The following is a 27,958-nucleotide window of genomic DNA, read 5'->3' on the forward strand; positions in this document are numbered from 1 at the left end:
TAATGTTTTCATATCTTCAAAGGCTTAAACAATGCTTTAAATAAAATTAAAAACAGAAAATTGAGTACTGTGGCTACCAGTCAACTCTGTGTAGATAGATATTTTGGCAGCACAACGTCACAGAGGCACCGGGGTGCTGTGTATTGAGGCCCTCAGGGGCCCCTCAAGATGAGGATATTTCAGAGACATGCTGGGTGTACTCTTTTATACTTGTGACAGTTTAGGGGCCCCTCTAATATCTCAGTACCACCACATTGTGAAGACAAGAGGGTGGGCTCTTTTTAATACCGGCGCCCATTGTGGGCTCTTGAGGGCCACTGTCACATTTCAAACCTAGGCATGAGGGTGGATTGACTAATGCCAGCATACCCCAAAATCCAACACAGTCATGAATGTTGCACTGAAAAAAAAAAATCTTTAGAAAGTGTAATTACACATTGCTATTTTATTTCTTTTTTGATTATATGACATTTAATGTGTCATATGAATGTACAAAATGACAGCCAGAGGACTGTCTTGTTTATGTCTTCATGTGTGAGTCACAGAAGACAGTGGAGAGGAAGATTGGCTCGATTTTGTGCCCATCACTCCGTCTGGGAGGGACTTTAATTCGCTCTTGTTTAGTTCTCAATGGATGCCATCAACATCAGCCACGACACGCGATCAGATGTACAACGAAGGACGGACCTAAACGCAAGCTGAATACGAGTCAGATGTGGTGAATGTGCGCGTATTTACTAGCTGATCAGACCTGAGATCGCGATGAGGACGAGTGAGGAGTGTGTTTAGATGAATCCAGCTGTGCTGCGTGGCAGACAGACAGACTCTGTTTATAAACACGGGGATTGATGCACCCTTTCCAGTGGTGCAACGGTAGGATCCGTCCTCAAATACTGGAGGCTATTTTATATGCTGCTATATTTAAACAGTGAATGAAGATAAAAGCGTGAGGGTTGATATAAACAAACACCGTGTTCATAACAATGAGATGTTTCTATAAATTGGCAAAGAAATATTTTAAAGATCTAATTTAAAACGCACATGCAAGGTCTTAGAAATGTAGGCTAATATTTGTATCCACACTGGTTTGAGACATTTTGAAAAAACAATTATTTCTTAAAAAAAAAAAAAGTTTTACCGAATGACTTTTTGACCGAATGACCGAATGAATTTTTTTACAACCATCACACATTTTGAGTCCTGAATATCCAATAATTATAACAGTATTTTAAGTTTTCTCAGGGTTACTTCATTTGTAAGATTAATTAAATATATATCAAACTTAATGACATTGACATGGAGTGATTGGTCTAAAGGGATCTGTTTATGGTTTTATTGTCATGTTATAAAATGACTTTGATTTGGCAGAAAAAAATAATATTATTAAATGATGGTTCATTTATTATTATATGCCAACAAACAATATAGCTAATAATATAATAACATTGCTAATCTAATTTAAAAAGAAACATACCATTTTTTTTAAACTAGAAACTGAACTTTGTTTTTTTTACATCACTGAACAGATGTTTTAAACCATTTTTATAACTGTATTTTAATAAGTTATCCAAAATCAAAGTTTTTGTTTAGGTTACATAATATATGTGTGTGTACTGCATATTTATTATGTATATATAAAAACACACATGCATGCATATATTAAGAAATATATGCTTTTTATATACTGTATTAAATATATTTATATAATATAAATGATATAAATATATACATGTAAATACATGTAAATCTTTTCATAATATATTTTGTATGAGTGTGTATTTTTATTAGGGGTGCTCCGATCACGATCGGCCGATCGTTATGCGCATCTCCTCAGTAAGGCCGGTTCTCTAATCAGTGGTTAATTCCATCAGGTGCGTGATTTCACATAGAGCAGCTGTTACTACACAGAGCCGTTGTTAATAGAGAAGATGCGCCAATAAACGCTGAAAATGAAGTGGATTTGCGCATCTTCTCTATTAACAACGGCTCTGTGTAGTAACAGCTGCTCTATGTGAAATCATGCACCTGATGGAATTAACCACTGATTAGAGAACCGGCTTTACTGAGGAGATGCGCATAACGATCGGCCGATCGTGATCGGAGCACCCCTAATTTTTATATACATAACAGTACACACACATATATTATGTGAACAAAAACTTTTATATTGGATGCAATTAATCGTCTGACAGCACTAATTTTCATGCATTTTTTAATAGCTTAGGAGATAGTCAAAAGTGTCTTATTATTGACCCATATGCAATATCTATTTTCATATAATACAAGGTTCATTCTAGTCACTCTTCAACAGTCATATACTCAAACCATTAATTAAAGGAGCCTAGATTGATTGTCAGCTTGTCACCTCAAACTGACTTTTGATGATGTTGACATGTAAAGGGACAATCAGCTTGACAGAATACATCTCTCAACAGATTATTAATATTTCCCCAATACACCAAAGCTGTGGCATTCATCTGATTATACTTTTAGATCTGATACTGATCTACATCTCATTCTGTCTGGAGTCACTGAGAGTTGTTCGAATTTTTCGATCATACCCTTGTTTCATATTTATAGGTCATTCCATATTTGTCTTGAAAGCATTTCACAGACGAGAGCCCTCTATAATCTCGTGGGCTTGTTAATATTTAATGCTAAACTCAACTAAAAAGATCAGAATAAGCTGAAATGCACATTTTGGGCCTGCTTTATGTAAAAAAGCAGTCATTTTATTATTACACAGTCAAACATGACTAATACATTCTTGTGTTCCACAAAAGAAGATAAATAATGACAGAATTCTAACTATTTTAATGTCAATGAAACACTGAAGGTTAAAAATATGTACTTACTTGATAACAATTATTTATAATATTAAGGTATCAATGGATTTAGATCGATTGTAACTGTGTCAATGTTGCTGCATCTTTTGATAACAGACAGAGAACAGGAAGCAACCATCTTTTTCAAACCGGCATTATCCTCACAATATAGGTCAGCTGCTTTGCAAAGAGCTCTGTTGGCAAATGCATGGTTTGTTTAAGGGTCTGGTTTGCCAACACAGAAAGCACAGTTTAAATCCCAAGAAGAGGTGACTCAACCCTGCTTTATCAGTGAGAGACTCCTCACCATGTGCTTGCTCCTGCGGGACGGCCTCCGCAAATGGCTTTCTGTTACTGAAGCAAATGTGTCTGTTAAATGGCAAGCAACTCTAGTGACCTAGTTTGAACATTTATACGCCTTCTTGTGTATGTCTCTTCCAAACACCTCTCATCTCACCTCCTGCTTGATTTTTTATTTATGCTTTATTGCGAATAAGAAGTTAATCGTATCGAATGTGCATTTGTAGAATACTACATTTGTTTTTCAAATGTACTTGCAGATGATATAATATTAATAGAACCTTAAAAGTACTTAAAGAGACTATACTATCAAGTACACTTTTTATTATTACCAGATTAATTTGAAATCATTGTGTTTTGTCATAATTTAAAGAATTTATTTTGATGTGCCAACTAACATGCTAAATCACATGTAAAGTACTTAATTATAATTAGAGTTATTCGATATTATCTTTAAAGGAAATATGTACTAAATTGTAACATCATCGTTACAAATGTGTAATTGCAAATATATTTAAATGCATCACAAGTTTCAATAGAAATTACAAGTACCGTATTTTTCTGATTATAAGTCGCACTGGACTATAAATCGCATTTATTTAGACCCAAGAACCAAGAGAAAACATTACCGTCTACAGCCGCGAGAGGGCGCTCTATGTTTTCAGTGTAGACTACAGGAGCACAGAGCAGCATAGAGCGCCCTCTTGCGGCTGTAGACGATAATGTTTTCTATTGGTTCATTTCTCTTGGTTCATGTCAAATTAAGTTTGATAAATTAGTTGCACCTGACTATAAGTCGCAGGACCAGCCGAGCTATGAAAAAAAGTACGACTTATAGTCCGAAAAATACGGTATATAGTTTAGCATGAATGCAATCAACAGCACACGTTTCAAAATAGAATAGAATTATTAATTTGCATGTAAATGTATTTAGGTCATCCTCAAGTTCAACTAATTGCATTTAATATAAATTCAACCTATAAAACATTTATAATTAATTGCAAATACCATGCTAGAAAGTGTTAAGTATTTTATATAAAACATAATTTCTTTTGCACTTCCTGGGTCTGTTTGCCTCTTTAAGATGAATCGCTCGATGTATTCCCCAATTGGATAAAAATGGCTGCAAAATGAATAAATGTAGGCTAAATGAATGCTTAATTACACATTATAAATTATAATCAGATAAATAATGCAATATCAATATTAAAAGAAAACCTTAACTGTAAACTTATTTGGGGAAAAAGCAACAGATTATATTATTAAATGATATTGATAATGATCAAGCATAAGGAAAAGAGCTCATCGATAAACAATTGGAAGCATATGCCAGTACTTGGTAATATTTACACGTTTAAAATAAGTTTTGGACTTCTTTTGGACAAAGCAGTTTTTTCAGTAATATATTCAAAGTACTTTACTGAGGTTCTTGAGAGTGTTGCCAAATCCCAGATTTTCCCGGAAGACACGCCCATGTCAAATACGTCATCTTGTGATTCCCCATCCCCGTACGGGAAACCCAGAAGTACGTTGAAGCAATTTAGGGCAATTTCGGGGGTTCTAAAAAAAATAATGTTGTCCTTCATTTTACTAATACACGTTTTCTTATTTTTTTGTAAAGGATGTCTAGGCTAAAATGGCACAACTTAAATCTAATATATGTAATATTGCTCATATATGGTGCTGATTTAGTCATCATAGCTTGTAAAACACTTGCATTGATTAAATAAGGCTAATTATTAATAATAATAAAAGCTTACCTTGTTCATTTATGTAATGAGATGCATATGACCTACCTAAGGCAAGATTTGAATGTATAAAATTTAAAGGGGACAATTAGATTTTGGTGTTCTAAAGGTAAAACGCATTTTCATTCATTTATAATTGTATTTTAATTATCTAAATATGTGTTCCACTTATCATAAAGTGTTCATATTTGAATGACAGAAGCAACAGTTCTCCATATGCAGTAGGCTACACATAGGCTACATACAGTAGAGATTACTTGCTTTAGTAGATTACACACAGTAAGTAACATGAGGGGTTGTTCATCAAATTGGGTTCTCCACACACTTAAAGATGAATAAAAAAAGACATTCATTGCTTCACTGGGTATTTTTATATTTATTATTTTACAAAAATACAAATACAAATTATAATAATAATTAAAAATGTAACAAAAATGCACTACCAGTCAAAGGTTTTTGATAAGATATATATATAACGCAAAACTGGAGACTTAGGTCTCTGCAGAGCAAAAGTGGGCGTTTATCACCATATGGGTGTTTTGAAACTGCTGGGTGTTTCTGAATCATGCAATCTAAATTATCCCCCTTACCCAACCCCACCCCTAAACCTAACGTCACTATTAAATCAACTAATCAGGTATCATGGTGTAAAAACACCTTGATCTCGTAACTCCCATTACTTTCCTGCAGAGACCTATACTTGGCAAAACTGCAGCGTTTCCACCAGACCCACAAACACTGAACACAGAAATGAATCATTTTATTTAACAAGGATGTTTTACAATGATCAAAATTAATGAGAAAGGCAAAATATTTCAAAAGATTTCTATTTCAGATAAATGCTCTGAACTTTCATTCATCAAAGAAATAATGTATTTTGAGCAGCAAATCAGAATGTTTGAATGATTTCTGAATGATCATGTGATTGGAATAATGATGCTAAAATTACCTTTGAAATCACAGGACACATGACATTTTAAAATACATTTAAATAGAAAACAGTTAAATAGTACAGATATTTCAAAATCATCACAATTAAAAGAAAAACTTAAACTACTTCTGTCTGTGTGCATTGAATTTATTTAATACACAAGTTTCACAATTTGAGTTGATGATCTCAACAAATTAGAATACTTCATAAGAATAATAATAATAATACATTTTTTTTTGTGAATTGTTGGACTTCTGGAAAGTATATTAATTTACTGTACATATACTCAATACTTGGTAGGGGCTCCTTTCACTTTAATTACTTGCTCAATTCGGCGTGGCATGGAGGTGATCAGATTGTGTCACTGCTGACGTGGTCTGGAAGCCCAGGTTTCTTTGACCGTTTTGACAGTTAACTTACTGTTAACATGCTTGGATACAGCACTCTGTGAACAGCCATCTTCTTTGGCAATGAATGTTTGTGGCTTACCCTCCTTGTGAAGGGTGTCAGTGATTGTCTTCTGGACAACTGTCAGATCTGCAGTCTTCCCCATGATTATGTAGCCTAGTGAACCAAACTGAGAGACCATCTTGCTAGCTATGTAATAACGTGCCTATATAAAGTTCAAAACATACTAAGCATGCCAAACCTTTGTTTATACTCATGCACACAAACGATGCACACATTTTTAATGCTGTCAATGTTTTAAGTCTTGGTATAGACCAAATATAATTTTTTTACTTACCGACACGGCAAACAACTTATTTTTTAGTGGTTGGCAAACAATACGACTTAACTTCTTAAGGATGCTTTTTCCTGTTTCAAAATGAATGAGACTGTAACGTATTCGGGCGTGGGTGTGGCTTTCAACGTCACACTTGGATGTGGGCGGGGTTGGATGTCCACCGCAGACTGCAATGAGACGCCTACTTGCCTATGATATTTTTGGAATTCAAATTTTAGAAAGGAAATGTGTATTATACCCACTGGAACGCAATTTTTAACTGGGGACCCCCTCGAAACGCTTGGGCAGGTTTTCTTGTGAAAACCTGGCAACACTGGAGAGGCCATTATCAGTTGTTTTGTCAGCAGGGAGTATGAGAATGAAGTGGAGAGACTGAGACTGCAGCAGTGATCTGCTATCGATTTCCCTTCTAGGAAGCACAACTCTACTTGAGGCAGACGAGTCTCACTTTCAACAGAAATTATGTTAAATGACAATGTTATCGATTTCTGTTGGTCCAGGTAACTTCTGAAGAGCTGACAGAGACAGCAGAAATGAAAGAGCCGGGTGTTTATGTTTTTATTTGATGAATCTCGTACAAGAATACCAAGTGCCATCCAAATGTATTTCTTTTTATTGGTCTTATTATCAGGAAACGATACCGTTATGTGGGTTTACAAGCGCTTGATTCTGAAGCTTTTACACCGGTGTCTTGCACAGATGCACATACATAGAAGGATTACTTTTAAAATGTTATATATTTTTTCTAATAATATATAATAAATAATATCTTTTGTGATATTCTTGGAATTATTTTTCTATATTTAGGTATGAAAAAAGTAAAAAAAAAACTTAACTTACAAATATGATATCAGAAAGCTCAAGCTGCATTTAAATGGGAAAATGTTCCAGCAGAACAGGGCTGAATGTGCAAGGGCAAAAACAAAATCTGCTTTTACATAGAGCTTATTAGAAAAATCAACAGTGTTGTAAACATGCAAAAAATGTTTAATTTGACTATTTTTTGTATTACACACTAAACAGGTAAATATATATTAAATAATATGGTTTGTGCTGTGAATTATATACACGTATATCTAGAGTATACAGTAGGTCATAGAGAAACACATAAGGCACAAAATGGCAAATGATTCCCTGAGAATGGTTTATGAAAATAATAAACATCAGTCTAGCTTTTAAAACACATTTTATTTTTAATCTGATGTCCTCCATTTCTTGATTGTTTTTTACAAGCAGCCAACAAAATGCATGTGAGCATAATGAATGTCTACAATTTATAAGCCACAGGCACCTATTCATTAATAGCAGAGCAGTTTAGGCACTTCTGCTCCTGAACAATATGAAAACAGCAAGTGGGGAAGTTATATGGGCACTCGTCCAATCACAGATCACTGATGTGTTATTAAAGCATGCAATGTCCTCCTGTGTGTTTTAACTTGAGAACAGGCCTATGCATGTTGTGTAATGCTGTGGCAATGCTTGGTGGAATTTCCTTTCAGCCAGCTGCTCAAAATCAGTGATTATTCCAGAGTTACTGAGGGAAATTAGACTCAATCAGCATTCTAATTGCACTTTAAGTGTAGCAGCGACCCACGGGACCTCTTGATAAATGGTAAGGTGAAGAGCTTTGAATCATTCATCAGGTCCAATATCTGTTTTCCTTGCTTTTCTTTTAAAGTCACAGTAACAGACATTTTCCAGTGTGATTTACCGATATAATGCTATACATAATGATATTGTATCTTAAAAATGATTCTAGTATCACATATTAAAGGGATAGTTCACCCAAAAATTAAAATGTGATGTTTATCTGCTTACCCCCAGGGCATCCAAGATGTAGGTGACTTTGTTTTTTCAGTAGAACACCAATGAAGATTTTTAATTCAAACCATTCCAGTATGTCAGTACACATACACAAACAAAACCAAATTAAACCCTGCGGCTCGTGACGATACATTGATGTGTAAAGAGAAAAAACTATTGGTTTGTGCAAGAAACTGAACAGTATTTATATAGTTTTTTTTTTACCTCTGATTCATGGAATGTCTGAAACTTGTTAATGCATTACCGCCACCTATCTCTCAAATGGACCATTGAAACTCTATCTACAATCTCAATTAGGAGTCACAATGATCCATTTGAGAGATAGGTGGCAGCAATTGACTTATAAGTCTGCTATCTGCCATAAAGCAAGAAGAAGAAGAAGACGCGTTACACGCCAGCTGTTGAGAACAGTGTTGGGGAAAGTTACTTTTAAAGGTCCCGTTCTTCGTGATCCCATGTTTCAAACACAAAGATTATTCTTGAAAGATGGAGCAGTTCCCTCTTTGTCTGGAGAAGGCGTTGTTTATGAACCACAACCAGTAAGTGTATTTTATTATTTAAGTTGGTGCGTTTAACAGTTTCTGTAACTTATTACACAAAGGGCAACGTTGTTTAGCTTTGTTAACTAGATGGTAGGGCTGTGCAAAAAATAGAATGCGATTTTCATGCGCATCTCGTCAGTAAAGGCGTTCTGTGATTAGAAGTACATCTCCAGCACGTGTTGAAAACAGCGGTATACAGATAAGCGAATTGTGTGAAAAATACAGTTTTTTTACACGCGAAACATGAACACATGGTATATTGCACACTGTAAACACAATCAAAGCCTCAAAAAAACACGAAAAGTGGGACCTTTAAAAGTGCATTACAATATTGCGTTTCTCCCTAAAAAAGTAAACTAATTACATTACTTAGTTACTTTTTAGGGAAAGTAATGCTTTACGCTACTGTTGCATTAATTTCGCATTACTTTTTAAATATGGGCAGGGTTTGATTGTTTTTAATATAAGAAGTTCTATTTATAGCATATTTAAAAGCCCTTTCACATCAAAAAGTGTTATGTATAAACCTCAGACTGAAGGAAAAGTACATTCACGTCTGTACAGTAGAACACAGTTCAACACTCTTCAGCAATAAAAAAAAACAAAAAAAAAAAAATATGAAGCACAATTATTAGTTTATCTAAAGTCATTTTTGCTTATTAGTATGGTTGAACTGGATCATCAAAGGTCAGCAGCTAAGACATAGTTAATAAAATGGGATTAGATACATTTGTGTTATTTAACATTTAATTGTTGCAGGTTTGCATCATTTTCTGAGATTGTATTTAATTTAATTCATTGAACACTAAATCAGTTTTTTTTTGCAAGTAGGGTGAATTAATGCACATTCACATTTAGTCTAGACCTTAGTCTAGATACTTTGGGGCTAAGCAGATAAACATAAAATTTTTATTTTTAGGTGAACTATCCATTTAATGTCTTTAAAGATTGTTTTGGACCAAAATATGAAGATATAAGTAAAAGAATATTACAAAAAAATATAATTAAATAAAAGATCATATTTAAAAAGTAACCCTTTATTTGTAATTAAAGAGATTATTATAGAGTACAGATATTAAAAAAAAAAAGTTGAACATTTTGTTTTGTTTATCATCAAAGGCCTACATTTATCAGATATATGTGAAATATCTATGATTTATGTCCTGACACTTTGATATTGTAGACTACCATCATACAATATAATTTATTTGATCCCAAAAAAAACTGTAATATAGTGAAATATTAAAATAGCAGTTTTCTATTTGAATATATTGTAAAATGTAATTTATTTCTGTCATGCAAAGCTGAATTTTCACCATAATTACTCGTCTTTAGTGTAACATGATCATTCTAATAGAATGATTTCCTGCTCAAGAAACATTTATAATCATCATCAATGTTGAAAACACTTCTACTGCTTCATATTTTTTTGTTGAAATGTGTACTGTAGCCTATATATAATATTTTTAAACGTTTGACCCCTTTTGAAATGTCTGTTTCAAAAATGTATCATGTTAACGCATTATCTTTTAAATAATCTGATAGCATTTTTAGTTACTCTTGAGTAGCACTGGCAGCAAAGCCAGCAGATTCACTGGCTAATAGTTATGGTAGGCTATGCTAAGCTACAAAGCTAATTGGCTATATCACTATGCTAAGAAAACATGCTTTGTTAGGTATCATTATGGTAAGCTAGCAGGCTAATCAACTAGTGCTAGTCCAACTAGTCACTAAACCAGGGAACAATTTAGTATAGAGATTGCTTATTAGCATGACGTTTATTAAAATATTGTCTGTTTATTAGTACTTATAAAACACATATTCTGCATGACCATATTCGACATCCTTAATCCTCAAAACCTAAACTTAACAACTACCTTACCAACTGATAATAATTAGGGGTTCACCAAAATACAACAGAAGATTAGAAAAAGGTTGCCTGTGACATTTGGATGGTATAGGGTCAGAATTTGGTGTAAACAGCGTTGAAAGCATGGATCCATTCTGCTAGTATCAGTGGTTCACGCTGCTGCTGCTGGGGGTGTAATGGTGTGGGATAATTTCTTGGTAAACTTTTGGCCACTTAGTACTAACCGAGGATCATTTAAAGCCACAGTCTACCTAATTATTGTTGCTGATTATGCCCATCCCTTTATGACCACAGTGTGCCCATATGGCTTCTTCTAGAAGGATAACGCTGCCATGTCACATAGCTCAAATCATCTCAAACTGGTTTCTTGTGCATGGAAATGAATTGACTAAACACAAATGGCCTCCACAGTCACAGATCTCAATCCAATAAAGCAGCTTCAGGATGTGGTGGAATGGGAGATTTGTATAATGGATGTGCAGCTGACAAATCTGCAACCACCGCACAATGCTGTTATGTCAATATAGACCAAAATCTCTGAGGAATGTTTCCAGGTTGCCAGGTTGCCTGTCAAACAAAACTATCCCCATTGCTAATCACGTTTTTTTCCATTGTTTTCCTAGTCTCAGCTTCAGATGTCACGCATACAGACCATCGGCTGAATGTCTGATGCATATGTGTTGGGGGTAAAGCAATACAAGGAACTAGCAAAGTACACATTACTTTTTAATTTAGAAGAAAATTATCTGAGTTACTTATTCAAACAAGTAACGGCAGTTACTTTGTTCCCATGTCTTGACTGACAGCACTCGTGTTGCCATGTTAAGAAGAATTGGGAGTAAGTGCAGAGGTGTTGTGTGCGCTGTGATGTTACTGTAGTTCTAGACTAGTTCTTGACTAAAAATAAACATGTATTTACTTATCTCACCTACACAAAATCAGATTCAGTGTTCCTCAAAATGAATACAAACAGTCAAATGCAAACTCATTTCACTTTTGTTGTGAAAAGGCTTTTACATTTGTAAAATAACTTTTTTTATATATATTAAAAACCAACAAGAAAGCCCCGCCCAGATTTAAAAAGGAACTCAAAAGTAAAGTAACGCATTTCTTCCCATCAAATGTAAATAAGCAACATAATTAGTTACCTTTTAGGGGAGTAACGCAAAATTGTAATGGATTACTTTTAAAAGTAACTTTTCCCAACACTGAATATGGCACAGAAAATTTGAAACACTTAGAGAGTTTCAAAGTCGTCATCTGATTTGTTGAATTATACAGAATTCCCTGGAAGCATGTGGCGCATTCTGGAAACAAAGATACCGTGATGCCAAAGCCCCTAATGAAAGGAGAAAGCCATCGTGTTTACAGCTATGACAATGAGCACTTATAGAATCAACTGAACAGTGGGTCTACAAAAGGATGTGAAATATGTAAAGTTTGTGGAATAGACACTTTAAAATACATCCAAGAAATTTACACAATGGTCTGTCATTTCTATTCCCCTAAACATGACGTGGCACAAAATGAAACATGATTGGTTGTGTAAAGTATGGACTAGTGGTTCGTTTTAGGATGGGAGCACTACAGAAAGATTCCGGCCAGAGAATCCTTTTATCAGCTTTATTTTCAAGATCAGGATGCCAGTATACAAGTTCTTATAAGTGTGTATGTGGTCTAAACAGAGAGAAAGAAAAAGAAATAATGCAATGGTAAGAATAACTGATTAATAAACAAATAAAGGAATTCTATACTATGCTCATTGTCATCATTCACAACAGTACAGTACATAAATAATAATTTACGTTAATACAGTGCAACAAAATATGTTACTATTATGCCTTTTAATGTCTATACTGCTGCACCTTTAATTGGCTATGCAGCCTGACACTGTATCACTATAACGTATATAATCGTCATCCCTGAGCGCGAACAACTGAGCAGTGCGCTACATTCTCTGTCCAGGCTTAGTTCACGTGATGGAGCGTTCACGTGCTTAGAAAACTTCAGCGCTAAACAAATAGACTTTCAGACAAGGCCGCCCCCAACTGTCCACATGGCAGTTGAAAGAGTATGAGAAAGTCTATTTGGTGTTCTCTTCCTCGTCCTTGTCCTCCAGAGCTGGGAGCAGGATGAGCCGGGCGACTGGACGAATGTAGGTGCGGTCCTTCACTTGAACACTGATAGTCCGTACACGTCCATCTGCTCCTGGATGAGTCTTGGTAATCCGTCCTACAGGCCATGACGTTCGGGGGAGTTGGGAATCCACGATTAAAACAACATCGCCTGTGGAGAGTGCCTTACCGTCCTTCCTCCACTTACTGCGCTCTTGTAGCCCTGGTAGGTAGTGACTGATGAAGGATGACCAGAAGCAATCGGCGATGGCTTGGCTATGCCTCCAACGTCTTCTCCCGAGGTCACTGGGATTGTAAACTGCTTGAGGAAGTGACGAGTCATGACGGCCCATGAGGAGGAGGTTAGGCGTGACCGGGTCTGGATCAGAGGCATCTGATGACAAGTAGCCTAAGGGTTTCGCATTCATTATGCCCTCGACCTCCACTAGGATTGTCATCAGGACTGGTTCAGGAACAGTCTGGTCTTTAAGGACAACGCGAAGTGCAGTCTTGATGGATTTCACTTCCCTCTCCCATGTGCCTCCGAAGTGTGGCACACTTGGAGGATTGAATCGGAAGGATATCTGCTGTTCAGCAAGTTGCTCTCTCCACTGAGGTGCCATGGCAGCAACGGCTTCACGTAGCTCTCTCTCTCTACCGACAAAGTTGGTACCATTGTCCATGAGGAGTTTGAACGGTCTACCACGTTGAGAGATGAATCTTCTCAGTGACAGCAGGAAAGCATCGGTATCAAGGCTTTCTAATAGATCCAGATGCACCGAGCGAGTTGTCATGCATTTGTAGACAATGCCCCACCTTTTTTCAGTGCGGCGACCGATCCTCACTTGGAAAGGTCCAAAGCAATCAACTTAGTGAGTCGTAGCCTAGCTGGTGGGTAATCTGCCATCTTCGGTACATCGGGTTTTGCTCTCCATCTCCGGCACTCCAGACATGAATGTTGATGCTTTCGAATAGCCTCTCTACCACGGATAATCCAAAACCTGCGTCTGATCTCGGCAAGAACTCGTTCTGGCCCAGGGTGCAGTAGTGACTCATCCAAATCCTTGACGATAAGCTTTGTCACGGGATGGCTTGGGTCCAGGATAACTGGATGGACAGTATCCAGGTCTAGTCCTTCAGCATACCTTAACCTGCCACCGACTCTGAGTAGCTCCGTGGCTCCTTCATATTCTGGTGACAGAGATGCGAGACGACTGTCTGAAGGAAGAGTACGTCCAGCTTTGAGAGCTCTCAATTCTTCAGCAAAGCAGTCCTCTTGAGCCCTTTGTAACATCAGCTTCTCTGCTTGCAGAAAATCAGCAGCGGGAAAGTGTACTGTAGTATTAGCATCAGCCGACCTGTAAAGGGAGCTAGCAGTTTCCTTAAGAAGCTCTTTCCAGTTGGAGAACTTACTGGGGTCTGGAAGTTGTGTTGGCAAGATGCTGGACATAGTTCCCATGAAGGCAGACTTCCTTAACTCTGTGGTGTCTGGTTCTACCTCAGATGAAGGCATGTTGGGCCACTCCCTCTCAGACAAATGGAGGAAATGTGGACCTTTGTTCCAGCGATAATCCTGTACCATTTATTGCAGAGTGAGTCCGTGGGTTATATCATCAGCTGGATTGTTTAGAGTATGAACATACCACCATTGAACAGGATTGGTCAGGTTCTGGATTTCTGCGACGCGTGTTCCAATGAACACTTTGTAACGGCAGGATTCTGATTTGATCCAATGTAGTACAGTTGTGGAGTCTGACCAAAGAGTGATGTGCTCAGGGGGTACTGCAAGCTCTGTCTCGATCACTCTAGCCAGCTGTGCACCTGTAAGCGCGGCACTGAGCTCAAGACACAGAATAGACATCTGTTTACGGGGCACGACTCTCGATCTGGCAAACATGAAGGAGACATAGACTCGTTGACTCTCATCTGTCGTCTGCATGTAGGCTACTGACCCATAGGCGCGCTCCGAGGCATCACAAAAAAAATGTGGATGTGACGGGTTGCAATGGCAGTATCGGCAGTGGCTGGTGCATAGGGACGAGGCAGCTTGAGATGTTGCAAAGTGGGAATTTCCTGCACCCAATTCAACCATTTCTCCAGAAGGTCAGCAGGTTGGATCTTGTCATCCCAGCTAATGTTGGCCTTCCACATGTCCTGAACCAGTCCTTAACATCTTGTTGTGAATGGCACAATGTAGCCCAATGGGTCGTAAAGCTTGGCAAGGACACTGTAGACGTTACGAGGAGTAGCGTCTGAAGATTCAGTATGGCGATGTTTGTAACTCAGGGTGTCGTTCAGACAGTCCCAGCAGAGTCCAAGCGTGGGCTCTTGGAGGTTGTCACTGGCCTTGGATAGCCATAGCTCTCTGTTAGCCGACTGCGCCTCAGGAGGTAGATGTGCTACAACTTCAGGCATGTTACTAGCCCATTGCCGGATCTCGAAACCTCCCTTGTTCAGAAGTGCTCGCAGATCATCGACTAGAACCTTGGCATACTCAGCTTTACTCACACTGTGGAGGCAATTGTCGACATAGAACGAGTGCTTGATCACATGCATGAGAGGATAGTCTGGTTGTTCTTGGTCTCTGACGTGCTGCTGGAGGGCAAAGACTGCACAACAGGGGCTGCACGTTGTTCCGAATGGTAACACCTCCCATTGGAATATGCGTGGTTCAGATGTCCTCTGCATGTCACGCCACAGGAATTGTAAGAGTGGTTTATCACTGGGCAACAAGCGGATCTGGTGGAACATCGACTTAATATCTCCGCTGATGGCCACAGCATGACATCGAAACTGCATCAGGACTCCAATCATGGTCGGACCGAGCGTTGGTCCTGGCAGGAGTTGGTCATTCAGGGACAGGCCATTAAAGGAGAAGGAACAGTTAAATACTACTCTGTCCTTTCCATTGTGGTGCACCATATGATGAGGTACATACCACGACTCTGTGGACTTTGCTGCCTCTTCTGTAGAAATTTCCGTGACATAACCAGACTGAATAAGTTTATCCATCTCCTTGCAGTATGAGGCTGCTCGAGCGTTATCCTTGGCCAACCGGCGCTCAGTGCTGCGTAGGTTAGGCATCACGGCATCTTGCTGTGCATAAAGGCGGATGACTGGCTGACGACGCAACAGTGGAGTAGCGTAGCACTGGGTACCATCCACAGATACATGTTCTGAGGCTGTCTGTAAGAGGATGAGTGCCTGTTGGTCTTGCTTGGAACGTGTTGCAGTCTTCTCACTGACATAGGGGACTGTGTCAATGTGCCAAAGACGTTCCACATTCATGAGGAGTTCAGTATATGAAGACTCAGTGGCGATGTGCAGACAGGAAGACTGGTGAGAAGAGACTGGTATGATGTCAGAAGGACCTTGCAAGGACCAGCCTAGCCTTGTGCAGATGGCTATAGGACAGCCAGATGGACCTGCTCTGACTGGCTGTGTAGGAGTAAGAAGCTGAGGCATATCAGAGCTGATGAGGAGCAGAGGTTGGGCTCTGTGGATAGGCGTCAAAGGAAGTCCTTTGAGATGCTCATAGCGCTTCTGGAGAGCTGCTACTGGGTATGTGTGTTCAGATAAACTCAGACTGCTTGCAGTGAACGCATTTTGAATCCAAAACTTCTTGTTTGGCTTGAAGACGGGGGATACATGAAAGCTAACTGAGGAACCTTTCAGTTCTTTCACCTCTTGCTGGACTGTCCTCAGATAAAGTGTCTCTGGATGCTGAGAGAGTTGTAGTTGCTCTACAGCTTGTGGGAGGATAATCGTTCTCTCCGAACCATCATCGAGCACTGCAAATGTAGCAGGAGCTGACGACGTAGATAAGAAATCATCATTCGTCCCTGTCAGGTAGGTCTTTACAAGACTGGCAATGTGCATCTCCTTCTCGAGTTTCTTTAAGCGTCTGCGTCTTCCCATCTCTCTAGCTATTCTCTCTTTAGCCAGATGTGCTTCCTCTTGCAGCCGCTGTCCTTCTCTGGCTTATGCATCCAATGCTGCCGCTTCTAAGTCAGCTTTCCTTTCCTCTTCTATTTCCTGTTGTAGGTCAGCTAGCTCCAATCCTTTGATCTCCTCCTCTAAAGCAGCTTCTTGTATATCAGACGTACTTCGAAACAGATGGAGTCCGTAAGATAACTGAGAGGACCGTCGTGAATGTGCAGCTGACCGGTAACTTGTCAAACTCCTAGCTCTAGTTGACTGAGCCTGGTCTGGTTGTCCTACTGGGGTAGAAGAGGCTTGGACCACAGGCTGTTGATAGGGCAGAAAATTGACTTCGTACTGGGCCAAATGTGCAGGTGGACGAGGGTCTCTCTTGGGTCTGTCCGATGACTCCTGTTGCTGACCATCAGTTGCTGACTCCATAGTGTTGGTGGAACCCTAAATCCGGCTCAAAGGACCAATGTAATGTATGGACTAGTGGTTCGTTTTAGGATGGGAGCACTACAGAAAGATTCCGGCCAGAGAATCCTTTTATCAGCTTTATTTTCAAGATCAGGATGCCAATATACAAGTTCTTATAAGTGTGTATGTGGTCTAAACAGAGAGAAAGAAAAAGAAATAATGCAATGGTAAGAATAACTGATTAATAAACAAATAAAGGAATGCTATACTATGCTCATTATCATCATTCACAACAGTACAGTACATAAATAATAATTTACGTTAATACAGTGCAACAAAATATGTTACTATTATGCCTTTTAATGTCTATACTGCTGCACCTTTAATTGGCTATGCAGCCTGACACTGTATCACTATAACACTCGATGCAGGTAGCACCAAATAAACAGTAAATGCACTGCACTGAAACACAGAAGCATATCTCTAAATAACTAACACAAATAAAGTCTAAATCGACATATAGAGGGCTAATTATTGCACACAGGAAACATGTCGCATATTATATCACGCTCTGGCATCATGACTACACTAATTAGTCACGCAGTTCAACAACTAAAACTAGTTCGTATGAACATACATGAATCTCAAAACATTCATCACAATGCAGTACAAACATGCAACAGTAGTAAAAACTTACTTGCTTTTCATAAAACGCACACAAAAGTAACGAAAAGGGTCTCAGAGTCTTCTCTCGTCATCCCTGAGCGCGAACAACTGAGCAGCGCGCTACATTCTCTGTCCAGGCGCAGTTCACGTGATGGAGCGTTCACGCGCTTAGAAAACTTCAGCGCTAAACAAATAGACTTTCAGACAGGTTGCTTTACCTGTCAGTCGAATGGATTCTTGAGTGGTCCTTGGCCATTCAAAGTGGCCAGTTGAAATAGTTTTCCGGCGAGATCGCTTTAACCTGTGTACTAACAACAACTCACAGCAACTGTGCAAAAGTAGCCTAATTCCGCTGGAAATGTGCAGAATTGGCAACCCTGTCCAGCAGCATGTTGAATCTATGCCACAAAGAATTAAAGCGATAGTTCTGCCCAAAAATGAAAATGAATGATTAATGATTTACTCACCCTCAAGCCGTCCTAAGTTTCTTCTTTCAGATGAATACAATCGGAGTTAGGCTATATTAAAAATGTCCTGGCAAGCTTTATAATAGTAAAAGTAAATGGGGGTCAAGATTTTGAAGTCCAATAAAGTGCATCCATGTAACGGGTAAAGTATGATAAGAAGCAAATGCAAGAGTAATGATGATTTAATAGGTATGGAAGCACAGAACGTAAGATAGGGAGCAGGTGTGGAACTGGGCAGCAGGAGAGCATGACGCAGGGACTGGGATGGGCGATCCTGCAATGAGTAGAGGAGGCGAGGATTTCACGGTGAGTCCGGAAGTGAAGCGATCCATGGAGCATGAGAACAGGAGAGAAACAAGGACGAGAAATCAGGCACGGACATGGGAGACTGCAGATTAATACAGGAGTAAACCACAGGTTTGATTTTAGATACATGAAAGGTGGGATGAATTCTCCTGTACGGCGGAGGAAGTTTGAGGCGAACTGTCACCAGACTAATGATCTTGGTGACAGGGAACGAGCCAATAAATTTGGGAGCTAATTTGTTGGAAAAAGTAACGGAATGTTGTTAGTTGAAAGCCACACTTTTTGACCCACTGCGAATACGGGAGGCCTTGACCGGTGGCGATCGGCCTTAGCCTTAGTGCGCGCTCTCACCTGGAGCAGAGTCTCAAGGGCTCTGGTCCATGTGCGGTGGCACCTCTGGAGTAGAGGGGATCGTGACTTCAGATTCAAGACTAGGAAAAACTGGTGGCTGGTAACCTATACTACACTCAAATCCAGGATGAAGGATTCTTGAATACCAAACATCACAACATTCTCTCCAAATCTTGGTTGGCTCGCTCGGACTGATCATTGCTTTGGGGATAATAACCCAAAGACAAGCTTACCGTAGCTCCCAATAATTTACAAAACTCTTGCCAAAACTTAGACACAAATTGGGAATCCCTGTCAGAAAATCTAGTGCGATGTGGGAACAGGGTCTCGAAGGGACAGACAGCATTTGGAGTAACCCATCTGGAGGTCGGTTAGACGTCTTACCACTGGCACAAACTGAGCAAGCCAAAACAAAATCTTGAATATCGCGAGCCATTAATGACCACCAGAATCATTGCTTTACTAAACAGCTAGTAAAGTTTACTCCTGGATGACAAGCCATATTGGAGCAATGACCCCATTGAATCACGTCAAACCATAACCCCTCGGGAACGAATAAAATCGATTCGGTGGGTAACCGGGCGGAGGCATTAACCCTTCTAAAGCCATCTTGGCCTTCAATTCAACCTCCCATATGAGTGTGGAGATAACTAATTTCTTGGGTAAAATGCACTCGGGAGTGTCCGGGCATTCGGATGGATCAAAAATACGAGCTAATGAATCGGGTTTGATGTTTTTGGAACCCGGGCGGTACGAGAGAGAAAAGTCAAAACACTTGAAAAAAAGTGCCCACCGAGCCTGCCTGGACTTGAGTTATTTCACAGATCTAATATACAGTATTTGAGATTCTTATGGTCAGTCCAGACGATAAAAGTTACCCCTGACCCTTCTAACCAATGATGCCATTCATTCCTCCAATACTAACTTGACAGCCAACAATTCTCTGTTACCAGGTGATAGACAATGGGACATTTCTTCCACACTTTCGTTCCCCACAAGGCTGCCCATCCCGTTGATAACATGAGCATGAAAGCTACCTTAAACTCCTCCATCTCAAACGTACGGGGCTGTAATGATAAATGCATATGTAACGATAAAATCTCCATAATCATCGGGAAGAAGGAGGCGGGAACTGGCGCACAATCAAAACATTTTAATATTCAAAATAAATACAAAACAGCACACCAGCCCCTCGCGGACGACTGGTGCGCGCAAATAAAAACCAAAACATAAAATAATGTCCCAGGCCTGGTCCTCTCTCATCCTTCACTATAGTCGCTCCAGTTTTATATCCTTCCATCTCCTACGTGGGACTCAATGCCGGCGGTGGGGCGCAGGTGCAGCTCATCTTCAATCACTACACCTGGCCTCACTCCTCGTTCCCACGCATCTCGGCCCCGCCCCACTCACCACAGCATAGAACATTTATAAAGGAATGCTCTACAGAAGTTCAGCTCACCGGCATAACTCTCAGGAATGGGTAGACGGGGCTTCAGTCGATGGCTTGTCTCAGGGGCAATGCAGGGAACAGACGGGTGACACAGCAGGAATGCGGTGTTGGTGATGCTCTCCTGCTGCTGATCCATCCAGCAGACGCTGTGATGGATGAACTTCCATAAGTGGTCAGATCGTTCTATAATGGGTAAAGTATGAGAGGAAGCAAATGCAAGAGTAGTGATGATTTAATAGGTATGGTAGCACAGAACGTAAGATAATAAACAGTCAGATCAACAGGATGGAAATGGAGAAGGTCACTGGCGGCCAGGGAGCAGGTGTAGAACCGGTCAGCAGGAGAGTGTGACACAGGGACTGAGATTGGCAATCCTGTGATGAGTAGAGGAGGTGAGGAATGCAGGGTGAGTCCGGAAGTGAAGCGATCCATGTAGCGTGAGAACAGGAGAGAAACAAGGATGAGAAACCATGCACAAACACGGGAAACTGCAACAATAATCTGACAAACACAAGATGAAAGACAGGGCAATAAATAAGGAGCAGGAAATTAATGGCAGCTGTTGCAGATGGAACAATTAACTGTGACGCCCACATAAAAATGATTAGTGTAGACGAGACACACACATAACTCCACCCACATCGTAACAGACGATGGTTTTACCATGACAATCCATCCATCATAAAAAGTGCTATAAAAAGTGCTCAACATGACTCCACACTTTAAAAACAACAGAAGCGAATCTTTACTCTTGAACCTAGGCCCTCTCCCTATAGGTTTTTTCAATCATCGAACTTTAAACTCATTGATACAACTCGCCCATTCTTCAAATTAACTTTTAGCTGTTTGGAGGATAGATTAAAGGTTTTGGACTGGCATCTTAGACTGGATGCGACATGTCCCGTGCCTGACTTTCTTTCAGAAATGAAACTAGAAGAAAGTGAAAGTGACTGATATCACCAAAATAAAACAGCTAAATTTAGGTAAAATTAAACTCCTTATAACAAATTGAGTGCAGTGTTAGTTCAGTCAGGCCACGGAGGCATAGGCTGCGACCAGCTGATGCGGTCAGCTGTCAAATAGCTTGAATCATTACCATTCTCCAATTAGACATAGGACATATATACATGGGACTACTGCTCGGTAAATATGCTCAAATGGCTCACAACCCTCCCTCCCTCCCCATTATAAGCATGAGCTTTGTTTCATATCACTAAAGCTTTCAAGTCCCGGTTGGCATGGACTTCACTGAGGTCCACTGAGAGACACTCATCCTCATAACCAAGCAACAGGATAGACGTCCCACTGCTACATCTACACGATTACCACTGTTTGCTTTTAAAGACATTGTTAAGTGTCTTAATTGTCTTCTATTTCCAAGTTGATGGTTTTGGGGGGTTAATGTTTAAGCTCTTGTATGTTCAGTTAATTTGGGAGCAAGAACCCCCATAAGGAACCATCCCGCCAAAGATAAATTATGTTTAATAAACTCAAGTAACTTGCCAAAGTGGTCCTGTCTGAAATGCATCACCACACAATTGGTCCGTGCACAAAACCGACAAATGTCAGGACAGAGGACAGAGCTCACAGCAAACAAATTAATGATAGATATTTCATGACAAACAAGCATGATTTATAATAAATAGTATTATTATTAACACAGCAGCCCAGTAAATGTCCTCACTTACGTTATTTGCGACTTCCATCATGAAACTAATAAGAGCTAATTCACAAGTTCACACTTACATATAATAAACAGAGTAAAGGTAATGCGTATTTGGTATGCTGTTGGAGGGGAGGGCTCTGAAATCAGAATTTTGTCCCAAACCCAGGGTATATATTAATTGCAAATACATAGTACACTAAAAGTGTACATTCAGTAAAGTTAAACACAAAAGATATGGTCCAAAGGGTCACTGGATTATCAGATTCTCTCATGATTCTGGAACCAAATTCTGATGATGTAATGATAGTTGGCAGTCAGTTACCACATCTGCATTTCTGTTGTGTCCCATGTCTGACAGAGAACCTAGACACTCGACTGAGTGAAAGCCCTCAATGTTTCCTGTTTATACCCAGTGCTCAAGTCTGAAACACTTAGATTAGTCATCAAACCTGTCATCAGAGGAGAGGAGAGCTATATCTGTGCTCTAATACAGACCTGTAACTGATGTGTTGTTCTCATGCTGTACGTGTTTCTGATGAGATTTCACTGCCTGTGTAGGGTGCTTCTGCGGTTTGGGACTGATCTACTTCAATAAGACCTGCACTATGTCATCCGTCACCTTCCAGGACCTTCCTCTCAATATCTATATGGTGATCTTCGGCACAGGCATCTTCGTCTTCGTTCTCAGCCTTATATTCTGCTGCTATTTTATAAGGTGAGTCTGATCTCACGCACACACACGACACACACTCAAGCATATGTGTGGTTTGAGGACTGATCAGCTGTAGACGGGCCGGCGGTGAAAGTCAACAGGAAGTTGCAGTGTTGTTGATGATACACTCTCAGACGTCAGCAGGACGCTTCCTGAACACTGTTATTAATGTAACTATTGTATTACAGGCCAATACAAACCACCTCAAATATCCCACCCTTCCCTTTCCTTTCTTTTTATACCTATTTCTCCTTTCTTTCTTTCTTTCTTTCTTTCTTTCTTTCTTTCCTACTATTTTCTTTTCTCTGCTTTTCTTTGTTTCTTCAATCTTTTTTATTTTCTTTTCTTATCTATTCTTTCTTTCTTTCTTTCTTTTCTCTGCTTTTCTTTGTTTCTTCAATCTTTTTTCTTTTCTTTCCTTATCTATTCTTTCTTTCTTTCTTTCTTTTCTCTGCTTTTCTTTGTTTCTTCAATCTTTTTTCTTTTCTTTCCTTATCTATTCTTTCTTTTTTTCTATCCTATTTTTTTCTTTTCTCTGCTTTTCTTTGTTTCTTCAATCTTTTTTCTTTTCTTTCCTTATCTATTCTTTCTTTCTTTCTTTCTTTCTTTTCTCTTCTTTTCTTTGTTTCTTCAATCTTTTTTCATTTCTTTCCTTATCTATTCTTTCCTTTCTTTCTTTCTTTCTTTCTTTCTTTCTTTTTTTCTTTCTTTTTTCTTTTCTCTGCTTTTCTTTGTTTCTTCAATCTTTTTTCTTTTCTTTCCTTATCTATTCTTTCTTTCTTTCCTCCTTGTCTATCTATTTCTTCAAACCTTCTTTTCTTTTTTTTTTTTCTTTTCTTTTTTCTTTTTCCAGTCTTTGATCTGTGTCTTTTGTTGCAAAATGAAGTACAGTATATAAATGGCAAAGCACAGACAGAAGACTTCTATATAGTTATTGGAGATTTCTCTCTTAGCTCTTGACTGTTGGACAGCATGTAAACCATGTCAAATGCAAATGAAAGCTCTTGAAGAGTGCTGTGTGAACAAGTGTTCAGACCCTCAAGAGCTTGTGTCGTGAGCAGTCAAATCAGTGATTCACCAGCAAAATTTAACTCAGGGTTTCGAACCCAGCTCAGAAAATGACTCACGCCTGCATGTATCACCATGATTCATTTTGTTGTGTCCATGTCACAGATTCAGTCTCACTAAGTTTGATTTTATCCTCAATCCCTCTCCTAACATTAGAGAGAGAACACCGTTCAGTCCATAGATGCTAGAGGGACTTGCTGAAAACTGAGTGACTTACATAAACTGTTGTGCATTTCTCATCATTTATCAGTAACTGTATGCTTTATTTTTTTCTTTTTTAATCAATAGTAAGTTGAGACATCAAGCCCAAAGTGAACGCTTTGGATACAGAGAGGTAAGCGAGAGTAAGCAGATATACATTAAAGAGGTCTTCTCTTACATTTTTATCATTAATTTTTTTCTAAGCATTATGTTAATCAAGGCTAATTGTACTAACTGTTAGCATATGGGCAATGCAGGTCATTTTAAAAGGAGATCCAAAGAAGCTGAATCTTCATGGGGTAAGAAACTGCCCTGTCTACATTCCGAATGCTAGAGCTTCCATCGTCCCGGAAAACCAGGAAATATCAGGAATTCCCAGACCTGGAGCAGTCATGGAATACATGCGCACCAAGGCTGCATTTATTAGATAAAAAGTATAGTAAAAATAGTAATATTGTAAAATATTTTCTACTGTAGTATATTTTAAAATGTAATTTGTTCTTGTAATGCATTAATGCAATTTTCAGATGTCACATGATCCTTCTAATATGCTGATTTTATTATTATTCAACAACAATGAAAACAACTGCTTCATATTTATAAGGAAATCGTGTTTTTTTTTTCAGGATTCTGAATAGAACTTTTAAAAGAACAAAATTTATTTGAATTATAAATATACCATCACATTTTAAAAATACATTTTTAATTTTTACTTCATGTATTTTGATCAAATTCTTTCAAAAACATAAAGTTAATTCTTTCAAACTTTTGACCAGTGTGTGTGCACTATACAAATATAAGTAATGTCACAATGTTATAAATAATATATGGTCACACTTTAGTTTGGAGACCTATTCTAACTATTAACTAACTATTAACTATTGCTTTTGCCTCAATAAACTCCTAATTTGCTGCTTATTAGTTAGTAAGGTATTTGTTAAGTAAGGGATCTAAAATATGGTTGTGCAGAATACAGCATTGATATGTGCGTTATAAGTATTAATAAACAGCCAATATGCTAGTGATATGCATGCTAATAAGCAGCAAGTTAAGAATTGGTCCCCAAACTCAAGTGTTACCAAATCGATAATCACTGCAGAAGCATCCAGTGAACCTTTCTCAAACCCATGATCAAATGTGTGTTTTTTTTTTTACTATGCTATTATATATTTGGAAAGCTTTCAAGAGTTATTTTATTTCCACCCATGTCTTTCCACTCTTTTTTTCACTTTTCCTCATTTTTATTTGTGTCTCCACACCCCTGTGGTGCGTGACGTCCCTCCACAGCAGACATGTGCCGTGTGCTTGGAGGACTTTAAGGTGAAAGATGAGCTGGGAGTGTTGCCATGCCAACATGCCTTTCACAGGAGGTGAGTAATGAGCTGGAGTCTGGCAGCTGGTGTTCATAAAGCAGCAGCAGCAGCATCCTGCTATTGTTAGCAGCTCTGCAGACTGATCCTCGATACCTCATGTTTACAGACATGGTCTTTTACTCTTAAACATTCTCCATTTCTCTGTTTAGATCATTCCAGATTATATGCATTAATTATTTGAAATGCAATTATTTGTGATATGTATTCCTTGCCAAATTAGATTTCCTATTAGCCATTAGCGATTAGCCATTAAAGGAGATGTGTTTTGCCCCCATAATGTGAGGTTAAACATGCTGACTGTGAAGTTAACTACTCTCTACTGTTCAGTTTAGTACTTTTAAAACTTATTAACAAAATAATATATGTGAAATATAATAGAAATGTAACATCAGAGCACTTGTTCACCAGTGGATCCTCTGCAGTGAATGGGTGCCGTCGGAATGAGAGGCCAAACAGCTGATAAAAACATTACAATAATCCACAAGTACTCCACACCGCTCCAGCCCATCAATTAATTTATTGTGAATTTTATTTTTTAACTTTAAACCATAGCTTCATAATCCATAATATTTCTATCTCTAGTGAAAAAGTCACCTTGTCTGAATCAGGGGAGAAATATGCACAGATCAAGCATCGTTTACAAGTGAAAATAGTCCATAACAGTTCAAAACACTTTTTTCACTTTTGTATTATTGATCATGGATTTGTATCTTGGTGATTTGTTGATGGACGGATTTGTTTCTTACAAACACATTTCACAACACAAGACTGATTGATGGAGTGGAGTCGAGTGGCATTATTGTGATGTTTTTATCAGCTGTTTGGACTCTCAATCCGACGGCACCCATTTACTGCAGAGGATCCATTGGTAAAACTAAGTGATGCTCCATTTCTCTATATCTTTAAAGTCACATTTGTAATGTGTAGTTTGACATTATTTGAACACAGAACGTGTGTTTGCAGGTGTGTGGTGAAGTGGCTGGAGGTGCGCTGCGTCTGCCCCATGTGTAATAAACCCCTGGCGGGATCCTCCGAACAGCACCAGAGCATAGGCACACTGCTGGATGAGCTGGTGTAGGGACAAGACCCACATCAGCCTTCAAAATCTCTACAGACCTGACTGTGACCCTCACTGTATTGTGAGACTGAACCTCAGATGAGGTCAAGAGGCATGTCTTCTCGATAAAACATTAAGGGAGACCGTAGATTCTCGACTGAAGAAACCTTCGGGCTAAGGCTTTGTATCTTTTGAGTAAAAAAGCCTTTAATTTAACAGTGAATGCTAACTGAGCTGTTCAGTCATAATGTCGGTTCGTATGCTATCCTAGAAGGCTAATTCACCTCCGGATCCCTCAGGAATTAATAAGGGTTTTTAAAACCAAACGGGTTTTGATTTCTGAGTAAAACAAGGCCTGTTTGAAACACTATTTTAAGATTCATGAAGAATTTAAATTGGGAAACTCTTGAGTGCTTTATAAACTCAAGCTGCTACAGTAAGAACTACAACTACCACAAGGATGTGTGTTTACACACATGATGAAACAAACAACCGTTGTAGTCTTTATGTTGTGACTTTTTAAAGCACACAGAAGTTTTACATTTGAGGTATGGATAAGTGTAATTTATGTTGTACAACAAAATGTGCCAAAATGAAATGTAAACAGACCACTGAGAAAACAACTGAAACTCCTATGAGAAATCCTCCGGGTTTTGGGACTACAAGCTAAATATCTGTATTGTAAATGCTCTACATCCGACCAGATGAGGAGGAAACAGGATTTACATCATTCCAGCACTGAACACTGGACCGCAAGTGACAACAGCACAGTACACTGGGCCCAAATCACTTTATCAGTGTGTGTGTGTGTGAGTGTGAGTGTGTTTTACAGTCACCAGTAGTAGTGTTGGATGTCTCGTTCATTCTAGATTATGTGTGCACAAATCATCGACTGTCTTAAGAGATTTTAAACAAACACTACCACAGTTCCCCGAGTCCCGGACACAGAAATGGGCTGCCAGTGAAAACACAAGTGGCTTTCTTTTTGTATTGTGCTTGTTCACTGTAATCTGGTTGCTGTTGTTACTACCTGCTGTGTTTTAGTCAATGTTTTCACACCCAAAAAAAAAAAAAAACATTTTGAAAGCATTTTTCCGTGCAGTATGTTTGATTTTCTATTATGTGTGTGTGTGTGTGTGTGTGTGTGTGAGTGTGTGCATGTCTTTTTTTTTATAGCTAAGTTAAATACTTTCAGTTTAAAAGATATGGTAGAACAGGACCATTACATTTAAAATTACTCAGGGGAAGGATGTTGAACGTGTCATTTGATGCATTTATCATTTTACTTTTCCTTGAGCTAACTTAAAGAAATATTTCACTCAAAAGCTAAGCTATCTGCTGACAACTTACTCATCCTCTGGATATCCTATATGTAAATGAGTTTGTTTCTTCATCAGAACA

The 27,958-nt window shown here is 38.8% G+C and overlaps 1 protein-coding gene across 2 annotated transcripts; it reads left to right on the forward strand.

Moving 5' to 3' along the window:
* Window positions 1-609: 609 nt before the first annotated feature.
* Window positions 610-27,611, forward strand: rnf122 (ring finger protein 122). 2 transcript variants are annotated; one of them, XM_052562538.1, is made up of 6 exons: window positions 610-873; window positions 22,705-22,861; window positions 24,215-24,260; window positions 24,385-24,426; window positions 25,418-25,497; window positions 26,464-27,611. In XM_052562538.1, exons 1-6 carry the CDS (start codon window positions 849-851, stop codon window positions 26,576-26,578), a joined length of 465 nt encoding a protein of 154 aa, XP_052418498.1. In that variant the 5' UTR covers window positions 610-848; the 3' UTR covers window positions 26,579-27,611. The 2 variants fall into 2 exon arrangements, with proteins under 2 accessions (XP_052418498.1, XP_052418497.1); XM_052562537.1 differs by having other exon boundaries at window positions 25,415-25,497; window positions 26,464-27,610.
* The last annotated feature ends 347 nt before the right edge of the window (window positions 27,612-27,958 follow it).

Source organism: Carassius gibelio, chromosome B8 (assembly GCF_023724105.1).
Source record: "Carassius gibelio isolate Cgi1373 ecotype wild population from Czech Republic chromosome B8, carGib1.2-hapl.c, whole genome shotgun sequence".
NCBI lineage: Eukaryota > Metazoa > Chordata > Actinopteri > Cypriniformes > Cyprinidae > Carassius > Carassius gibelio.

Excerpts from the sequence above, each read along its gene's own strand:
- rnf122 (XM_052562537.1), top strand. The coding sequence starts at position 849 with ATGCACCCTTTCCAGTGGTGCAACG. Across the intron at positions 874-22,704 it reads CCCTTTCCAGTGGTGCAACG|GGTGCTTCTGCGGTTTGGGA; the intron begins GTAGGATCCGTC and ends CTGCCTGTGTAG. Across the intron at positions 22,862-24,214 it reads TTCTGCTGCTATTTTATAAG|TAAGTTGAGACATCAAGCCC; the intron begins GTGAGTCTGATC and ends TTTAATCAATAG.